Genomic DNA, 10056 nt, shown 5'->3' on the forward strand with positions numbered 1-10056 from the left:
AGTAAGTCCTGTTGACAGTACCAGTCCCTTAAGAATATGAATGGACTTTTGGCTCCTTGGCCTGGGCTGTCCTTATAGGGCAGTGGGGCCAGATCAGAGAAGGCATTAGAAGCACTAAAAAATAAATCTTGCAAACAGGACAGGCTCCTCTCTCCCCTCAAAACTCATTCCTATGAAGGGAGCAAATACTAAATCCTATTTGAATAAGACTAGAAAATGAGGTTAAAACGGCTACTGAACTTGTGGGCATGAGAAAAGGACTTGCTCTGGCCAGGTGGGTGAGATGCTCTGTGTGGGAAGTAAAAAGATCCGTGGGTGAGAGGGCAGCTGTGCTGAGTGGGGTGCAGCGCCCCAGGATAAGAAACAGGTCCAGTACGCGCCTAGACTGGGGGGAAGGGGCCAGGCACTCACAGCTCACAAAGGCCTCCGCCTAATGGGCCAGGGCAGGACCTGCTGCCTCCTCTCCCTGCAGAGAAAGCTGTGCCGACCCCAGGCTGAGTGGCAGACATGGGCAGTGGCTCAGGCCCTCAATCCTCACGCAGGTAGGCCTCCTGCTCTGGCTCAGCCCTGTCATCCCCCTCCTGTGTTTTCTGACGGAGTTCTTCTGTCTGTGCTTCTGCCAACTTGGTCTCCGCTTTCTGGGAGAGCTGGCGGACCTCCTGCACCTGCGACTTCACCAGCTGAATGTGACTCCTGGCGGTGATAGAGGCCTGATCTGCTCCTGCCAAGAGATCAGGCAAACAGGACAGGTGTGAGCGGACACAAGGAAAGCCGGGGGCTCCATGGCTGTCATCTGAGCCCCTTCTGGAGCCACTGTCCTCCCTGCCAGCCTTCTGTCTGCAGAGCAGAGAACTAATTCCACATTCAGGTGTGCATTTTTTTTATTGTCAAAATTCTAGCATATTTTTCCAGCTTTGAGCAGCTATCATAATTATTAAATGTAACTGCCACAATCTTAATAGCTACCTAGCTCTTAAAATAGATGTTTTGTGAATTTAACTTTTTTACTACACAAATAATATTGTAGAGAACTCAAATGGCACCTCCATAGTGAAGACTAACCTACCGGTGTGGTACGCAGCTTCAGCTGCCATCTCTGAAAGACTAACTGCAGTCATCCAGGTGCTCTCCAACCTCAGGTACTCTTGTTGCTTTGAAGTCATCTGTAAATTAAACAGTGCTTAAGACAACATGAAGAGGTTAAGCCCATTTAAACGGACTTATTAAAAATGATGGATTTAGAGAACTGACTGCTTAGACACCTGCAATCAATAATTTAGACACCACCACAAGGCAGGAGCTGCAGTACAGAAATACCTAACTTGCTGCTTACCTCAACTCTGGCTCCTATGATCACCTGCCACACTTCATCTTCCTCCTGTGAATTCATTTTCCCCAGTAAACTGGTATATTGTCGATACAGAGAAATTAAGGTATAAACAGCCTACAAATACAGAATAAACAAGTCTGAGTGAAATAAGTGAGGCATATGTGGTAGGATTAGTGAGACTCACACCTGCAGGAGATGGATGAAGCCCCTTTACAGCAAACAGGCCCTTCAGTCCTCAGCCTTACAGACACACTAATGTGGGAAGTAGGGTCATTATTCCAGGATGGTAGCTCCACTTGAAAACTTTGGTGTTTTTAAATGTTTGTTAGGAATTCAGACAGAGAACAAGGTGCAGAGGGGAACTCAGAAGGCTGAGAAAAAAGCTGCTAGAAAATAAAGGTAAATATATGAGAATTTTAAATGATTTTGTTATCCACATACTCTAATTAGCTCACATCAATGGTTTTCAAACTGTCCTTACAGAGAAGCCCCTGGTGGTGGGAGACTTTGGATCCTTTCACTCCTAACTGAACCAAATCAGCTTGGCTCTTCTGTCTTATAAACTGGGCTGTTATATTTAAGGTTTTTCCTTAAAAACCAGTGCTTTAGATCAGGACAGGAGTAAATATTTTAGGCTTTGTGGGCCCTGTAGTCTGTTACAACTATTAACTCCCCAAAGCAGTCCTAGACAATACATAAACAAATGAGCCTGATCATGCTCCAGTTAAACTACAAAAGCAGGCATCAGTCTAGCGTGGTCTGTGAGCCAGGTTGCTGACCACTGATCTAATGACCGAGATTTAACAGGACACTTACCTTCGTATATTCTGTGATGGCTTCAATCAATGCATACGTGGTCTGAGAGAGAAAGGTGGAGGTGCTATCTGTTACCAGAGACACAGCCCTCCTCATTAGTGCATCGTTACTAAGAGAATGAGGCTCCGACTTCTGAAAAACACAAACATTTCCACTCAGCTTCCAAAGCCTGAGCTGAGAAGGTGGCCACAGCCAGCCAAGCGGGAACCGTAATTCTCATGCCGCACCTGCACTGTGCTGCTCTGTATCAGCTGCTGCTTTTTAAGCTTTATTTTGGCTATTTACGACAATAAATAGAAATAATCCCAGAGTATACTTTCCATCTATTTTTATTCTTTAGTCTCTGCTCCAAAAAGCAAAGTATTTCTTTTTATAAAAGGTAAGTAATTATAACCAACACATTTCATGAAGTTATGATTCATTCATTACCACAGCGCTAGATGCTTGGAATATAAAGATAAAAAAAGACATATTCTCCGCCCTCAAAGATTTCACATGGGGAGAGGGAGGGCTGGAGCTCACAGAGAACTTGAAACAGTAATGCAATCAAGCATTGTGAGAGCTGTGGCAGAAGCCTGTCAGGGCTACCGTGGGGGCCCGCATCGGAGAGCAGTCACTTCTGTGTTGAACGAGAACAGCCTGGAAAAGGCTATAGAGTTGAGGGTTCAGCTGAGTAGAAGGAAGTAAATGGGCAACTCTGAGCAGAATGAGCGGTACAGTCTTGGTGGGGACTCTCCACTCTGACCTCAGCTATTAAGTTAAAAAAAAAAGGGGGGGGGGGCAACATAACCATCTGACTGCCTTCTGCTTCTTCAGCGGAGCATTTCCTGCATGAGAACAAAGAAACCGACCCTTCTATCACCCGTTGTCTTGTTTTTGCTACAGAGCAAACACAATCACTGCCTGTTGAAAACAGCAGTCAAGAAGTATCTCTGATACATGAGCGAATCAAGATTTATCATTTTTGTTTTTCATTCAATCAAATAATTATTCATTATGTAACAGACACCAAGGGGCTAGAAAGGAAGGAATGACATTATCTGTGCTTATGAGAAGCTAGTTTTGATGTATTTTGGTAACTTTTGTCTTCATAATGCCCAATATTTTTCAGAGCATTTTCACCTGTTCCTCACAACAGTCCAGGTCTCCTCACTGCTTTTTTTAACAGATGAGGAAATGGAAGCTCAGAGTAGTTATATAATTTCACCAAAAAGGCACACATCTAGACCTCACACTGAATCTTTCCACTCCACAGTTTCCATAGGCTCTGTGATGGACCAAGAAGAGTGGCAAATGGATTATCACCAAATATGAAAATATACATTAAGTGGTCAGAAGAGATTGTTGGACAGGTGGCTTTAAAGAGAGGTGGATATGGGCTTGAGGAAAGGACTAGGATTAGTGGTGAGGCACCTGGGCTAGAAGAAACGAGGGAAAGAACACATGCATGCATGGATGTTCAGGAACCTAGCTGGTGGAGTGGGTGGCACAAGGAAGCAAGGCCGGCTGGGGCACAGGAGTTGAGTTCTGTAACACAACGGAGCTACTGCAGGTTCTGAAGAACAGAACTGCTGTTCCTACAGAACTAGAGGCTTCTATCACATGGTCCAGACTGAGGTAAATGGGGCTTAAGAACAGTACATGAACTGAGACAGGACAAACCCAAAATGTCCTAATTGTTGCTGAAAATGGCCTGCTGTCCAAGGGTTTTAGGGTTAAAGATTCATCAGTGTGCATCGATGAGGGCTGAAGTGAGGCACAAAAAGGTGAGGGCTCATGAGTGAGCCTCAGAGGATGCTGAAAATATCTGTAATGGAGTTAAACTTCTAATTAACACATATAAATATCAGGAATATTTTGCTAAAATGGTTTCCTATTTAGTTCTTCCTGATAAAGCATATCACAGTTCCACCTAGATGTCTACTAGACATCTCAGACCATCATTTCCAAAACCAAACTCTTGATTTTTCCCTCCCAAAACCTATTCCTCTCCATCCCAGTAAATGCAATTCCATTCTTTCAGTTGCTTAGGCCTTTAAAAAGCACTGGAATCTAGGTTGTATACTCCACATCTAACCCATCAACAACCCCTACTGACCACAGGTGGCCACTTCTCCCTCCCTTCACTGCTGCCCACCTAGACCAAGCGCACCATCATCTCATGCCTGGACTCTCCTGGTCTTCTCAGTTCCACATGTACCTTTAAAAAGTTATGTCAGCAGATGACACCATACTACATATGGAAACTAAAGATCCCACCAAAAAACTATTAGAGTAAATGAATTCAGTAAAGTTGTAGGATACAGAATCCATATATAGAAATCTGTTACATCAATAACAAATGACCAGAAGTAGAAATTAAGAAACCAATCCATTCACAATTGCATGAGAAGTATAAGATATCTAGGGATAAATTTAACGGAAGAGGTGAAAGTCCTGTACGTACTCGACAGGGAAGAAAGAAACTGAAGGAGATACAAATAAATGGAAGGCTACACCTTGCTCATGCACTGGAAGGATTAATGTGGCTAAAATGTCCTTACTACCTAAAGCAATATACAGATTCAATGCTACCCCTACTAAAATACCAATGGCATCCCTTCAGAATTAGAAAACCTAATCCTAAAATTTAAATGGAACCACAAAAGACCCCAAATAACCAAAGAAACCTTAAGAAAGAACAAAGTGGAAAAGTACATGCTCCCTGATATCACACTACACTACAAAGCTACAATAACCACACAGTGGTACTTGCACAAAAAGGACAACAAAATAGAATAGAGCCCAGAAATAAATTCTCACCTAAATGGTCAATGAATCCCATGACAAGGGAGGCAAGGATACACAATGGGGCAGAGACAATCTCTTTAATAAGTGGTGATGGCAAACTGGATACTTACAAAAAAATGGAAATGGACCACATACAAAAATAAACTTAAAATGGATTAAAGACTTAAATATTAGACCTGAAACCATTAAACTGCTAAAAGAAAACATAGGTAGTAAACTCTTTTTGACGCTGCTCTTAGCAGTATCTTTCTGGGTATATCTCGAGCAAGGGAAACAAAAGAAAAACAAATGGGACTTTATCAAACGAAAATGAAAAGGAACCGCCAACAAAATGAAAGGACACCCTACTGAATGGGAGAAGATATTTGCCAATGACACATCCAATATAATATAAGGAACTCATACAGCTTACCCTCCCCCAAAAAATCTAATTAAAAATGTCAGGACCTGAACAAACATTTTCCCCAAGAAGACATACAGATGGCCAACACACATGAAATGATGCTCAACACCACGAATCATCAGAGAAATGCAAATTAAACCACAATGAGTTATCAACTTGCACCTGTCAAAATGGCTATTATCAACCAATCAACAAATAAAGAGTGCTGGCCAGGATGTGGAGAAATGAGAATCCTCATGCACTGTTGGTGGGATTGTAAACTAGTGTAGCCGCTATGGAAAAATACAGGGTGTCCCCAAAAAAATGTATACACACTGTAACAACGGAGAGCTCAATTTTGAAAGTGAAATATATTTTAATAAACACTGCCTTTATAATTATTCAAAGTGTGTGTATATATATTTTTGGGGACACCTTATATATGGAGGTCCCTCAAAAAATTAAAAATAAAGCTGCGATATGATCCAGCAATTCCACTTCTGGGTATTACCTGAAGAAAACAAAATCACTAATTAGAGAAGATATATGCACACCCCTAATGTTCATGGCAGCATTGTTTACAATGGCCAAGTTACAGAAGCAACTTAGGTGTCCATTGATAGATGCATAAAGAAGATGTGTATATATGCATGGATGTTTATGTACACACACACACACACACACACACGTGGAATATTACTCAGCAATAAAAAACAATGAAATCTTGCCATTTGCAACAACATGGATGGACCAAGAGGGTATTATGCTAAGTGAAATAAGACAGAAACACAAGTACTGTGTGATCTCACTTATAAGCAGAGTCTAAAAAAACAAAATAAATGAATAAACAAAACAGAAACAGTCCCCTAGATACAGAGAACAAGCTGATGGTTGTCAAAGGGGAGAGAGAGGGTGGGGAGATGAGAATAAAAAATTATTGCTGAGGGGCACAGAGCCAGCCATACGCCTCTATTTTCAAAAACAGAAGTTTAACAAAATTACCCCTCTTACTGAAACTGATACTGCTTATGCAGAACTCACAAGTTATTATTTGATAAGGCTAAAATTCGGTTTCACTGTATTTGTGAGAACCAGGATGGGAAAAACGAAAAGTTTTTTCATTTAATGAATGTTTTAGATTTCTTTAAAATGTTTCTATTTTATATTTTTAAATCTTCAGAACGTGACCTAGTCAATTATGCAAATATACTTCATTGAATAAATGAAGACAGAAATATCTAGATGACATATTCCAAGTAGGCAACTAAATATGTAGAACTGTCTATAATAAATGTACTTCTCCCAACCACACACAATAGTCTCAGATACATGCAATGAATGCAGATTGCTGTCCTTCCAAAATTTGTATTTTGAAGAAAATATAAATAAAAAATTAAGTTACATCAGATTGCAATAATCTTGTGTTAAAATTCTCTGTGGCCTCCTTTTCAGAATAAAATCTAAAACTCCACAATGGCCTACAAAGTACAAAACACAATTTGCTCTTTAGCTGACTCTACGGCCTCATTCCTTTCTTTTCCTAGTTCCACTCCAGCACTTTCTCCTTTCTTGCTGGTCACCACACACATCAGGCACACTCCTGCTTCTACCTTTGCACTTGAGAGTTCCTCCTGCCTGGCAAGTCTTCCCCAAGGTATTACATATCACTCTCTCAGATCATTCTGATCCCTAACTACCCCTCCATCCGAGTAGCCATCCTAGGCCACCCTAGAATGGAACAGTTCCCTCCAGAACTTCCTATTCGCTTACCCTATTTGTTTTCTGCACAGCATTTATCACCACCTGGCATTTTAAAAATGGTTTGTTTGTTTTTTTTATATTGATTTTAGAGAGTGAGGAAGGGAGAGGGGGAGAGAGAGAAACATCGATCGCATATTCCCTGACCAGGAATCAACCGAGCCACACCGGCCAGGGCCACCTGGCATTTTATATCGGTTGATTTTTCTCCCTGGTGTGCAAGCTCTAGGAGAGCAGGAACTTTGTTTTGCTCAATGTAGGGTACGCAAAGAATTCTCAATACATTTTTGTTAAATGAAAGACTATTTTTCGCTGGTAGACTGCAATATACTCGTCTTATTTCTCTCTTTCCTCTTTCTACAATTTGACAACTTCACATTCTGTTCCTACCCAAAGAGGCAATCGGAACGGGAATATTGATGTTGGTTCCACCCGGTCAAGGGCGCGCCAGCGTGTGCGCGGGTGCGCATGCGCACTGGGTAAGACGAGGCGCTTTCCCACGCGAGGACCCGCTGCGCCGAGACAGGCAGCGCCCAGGGACACGGCCGCACGTTACCTGCGCGATGGGAACTGCACACAGGGTGACCCCGAACCCGACGGCCACCGCTTTGGGCCATGGCCTGATCGACTCCGAGAAACAGCGCCTCCTGAAGCTGGCCCCGGCAGGAACTCGCTGTCTGTACCTAGACACACGCGGCACATTTGGTAAGTCACGGCCGCAGCCTGTGAAAGCCCCTGCGGCTCGCACTGGGCCTCGCGGGGCCGGCGGGAAGCTGCGGGTTCGGCCTTCCGGACGGCGGGGCGCGGAGGGTGGGGAAGCCCGGGGCTCGCTAAACGGGGCCCCGCCGCACGGCTCCCACGAAAGGGCCGCCGGGCGGGGAGGCGGGCCCAACGGTCCCGGAGCTCAGCAGGTAACCCTCACGCCCGCATAGGCTCCCGCGGGCAGGGTTTCGCTCCGGACCACACCTGGCGCCCGCAGGAGCCGCGGGGGCTGACCGGTCCCGGGGCCCCTCTGCCCTCAAGGAAGACTCCCTCCGCCGCCCGCCGCCCGCCCGGGCTTCGAGAGGCGGCGGGAGCTCGCGGGGAGGCCGAGCCGCCCCAAGAAGACGGCCGGAGGCTGGGCGGGCTCGCTTTCCGCAGGTGGAATCACAGAACAGCCGTCAGGGACGGACGGACGGGCCGGCCTGACCCGGCCGAGGGGGCGGGAGGCCCAGGCCCGGCGGAGGCCGGACGTCTTCACACCCGCGAGGGGGGCGGGGCACCGCGGCCCGCGCGGCCGAGCAGCGGAGCGCGAGCCCGCGCGGCCCGCGCCGCGGTCCCGGCCAGCGCCCTCTGCGTCGCCTCCCCCTCCCTCATCTCACCCTCGTCCCACCCTCGCAGCGGCGGTACCTGAAGAAGGAGGCTACGCTCCGCGACAGCCAACTCCTCAGAGCCGCCATCCCCGGGCGGCCGGACGCTAGACGCACACGCCGGAAGTGACGTAGCTTCGCGAACGGCGGCGGCGGGGCGTGGCCTCCACCTGGGAAGGCCTGGCCCCACGACCGCGCCCCGGCCCGAGGGCGCAGTCGGGATTGGATGGGAGGGGCGGGGGGCGGGGCTTAGGGAAACGGCTGTAACGGCCGTGCTCGCCGCCCAACCGCCGGAGCTTCCTCGCGGGCGGGGCGGGGCTGGGCGGGCCCTGGGCCTGGGGGCGCGGAGTGGGCGGGGCGAGGCCGGGGGCCAGCGGGGCGGCGGGGCTGGGCCCGGGGAGGGCGGGACGGGAGGGCGGGAGCGGGGCGGAGGCGCTGTCACTTCAGCACCAGGAAGTAGGTGGCCCAGCCGGCCAGCAGCAGCGCCCCGACGAGCACCGTGTAGCTGAGGAGCACGAAGGCCAGCAGCTCCCGCAGCAGCTGCAGCACGTGGACGGCGGACGAGGCCGGCATTGCGCCGCGCGGAGGCCCAAGGCTGCGGGGCACGGCGCGGCGGCCTTGAGGGCGCTGGGGGACGGCCCCCGCCCGGCCCGGCCCCCTGGGACGCAGCCCGGCCGCCCAGCGGGCCCGGCTCTGGGATGCGGGCGGCTGGACAGGGCCGCCGTCTAAAGAGGAAACTCCTAAGGCTGAGGCGGCCCAAAGCGCCGGCTTTCTCCGTAACCACCGCCCAATGGGCGCGCCTTCCTTTAGGCCGAAAGTGCCCCTCGTCCTTGGGCCCGTCTGGACCGGGTCGGACCGAGCCGCCCCCTGTCCGGCACCGGCCGCACTCGTCCTCCCGCCAGCCCTCTCCTCCTCCCACCTCCTGCATTTTTAATGCTGCGAGCGCTCTAAGGGGCCGGGGGAGCACAGCCTGCTGTCCCCAGGCTCGGGCAGGGCCCCGGCCCCGGCGCAGGACGTCTGCTCTGCGGGCAGCCAGGGCTCCACCCGACTCTGGGCTGCCTCCTTCCCCGTCCCGCCCGTCCAGCTGCTGCAGCCGCCTGCTCTCCCGCCGTGGGCAGGACCCGACGGCAGCCGCCAACCCGCCCTCCGCCTCCACGCGGCGCGCTCTCCCCGTCCCACTCACTCGGCAGGCGTGCAGGACCCCTCGCCCGCGCAGCTCCGAGCTCCCTCGCCGCCCTGTCCGAGGGTAGCTGTGCGCCCGGGGACCTGGGCAGGGCTGGGGTGCTCAGGCGGCGGCTGCGCGCAGCAGCAGGCTGGTCTGCAGACCAATCATAAGCCCCGCGAGGTCCCCGAGCTCCCGAGCTGCGCAGGGCGACCGCAGGCCGGGCGGGGCCTTGGAAACCCTGCCCACCCTCCGCCGCCACGGCCCACAGAGCTCCCGGGCGCTGCAAAGCTCCCGACTCAGATGGGCTGGAAGCGGTACACCAGGGGGTACTTCATGCCCCTTCTTGTCCGCTTTTCTCAACACTGCCGGTGCGATGCAGTCCAGATCCTTTTTGTTAACACACTGAGAGCAACCCCACCCTACTCTCAGAGTAGAAAGACCACTGTACAAACGATGTTCACTATGT

At 49.6% G+C, this 10056-nt stretch overlaps 2 protein-coding genes across 4 annotated transcripts; both read right to left on the minus strand.

The window, feature by feature from the left end:
• Nucleotides 1–527: 527 nt before the first annotated feature.
• DIABLO (diablo IAP-binding mitochondrial protein) lies at nucleotides 528–8560 on the minus strand (the record flags this gene model as incomplete). 3 transcript variants are annotated; one of them, XM_081122996.1, is made up of 6 exons in its annotated part: nucleotides 8466–8560; nucleotides 7633–7759; nucleotides 2147–2278; nucleotides 1334–1444; nucleotides 1067–1163; nucleotides 528–721 (listed from the first exon to the last, which is right to left on the minus strand). In XM_081122996.1, the coding sequence occupies exons 1-6, from the start codon at nucleotides 8513–8515 to the stop codon at nucleotides 528–530; spliced, it is 711 nt and encodes a 236-aa protein (XP_080979122.1). In that variant the 5' UTR covers nucleotides 8516–8560. The 3 variants fall into 3 exon arrangements, with proteins under 3 accessions (XP_080979122.1, XP_080979120.1, XP_080979121.1); XM_081122994.1 differs by having other exon boundaries at nucleotides 1334–1378; nucleotides 8466–8547; XM_081122995.1 differs by lacking the exon at nucleotides 7633–7759 and having other exon boundaries at nucleotides 8466–8551.
• Nucleotides 8561–8863: 303 nt separating this feature from the next.
• On the minus strand, nucleotides 8864–8998 carry LOC308549897 (uncharacterized protein; the record flags this gene model as incomplete). The annotated part of the gene is made up of 1 exon (XM_081123026.1): nucleotides 8864–8998. One exon carries the CDS (start codon nucleotides 8996–8998, stop codon nucleotides 8864–8866), a length of 135 nt encoding a protein of 44 aa, XP_080979152.1.
• Between the last annotated feature and the right edge of the window lie 1058 nt (nucleotides 8999–10056).

Source organism: Miniopterus schreibersii (assembly GCF_964146895.1).
Source record: "Miniopterus schreibersii genome assembly, chromosome: 20".
Classification (NCBI taxonomy): domain Eukaryota; kingdom Metazoa; phylum Chordata; class Mammalia; order Chiroptera; family Miniopteridae; genus Miniopterus; species Miniopterus schreibersii.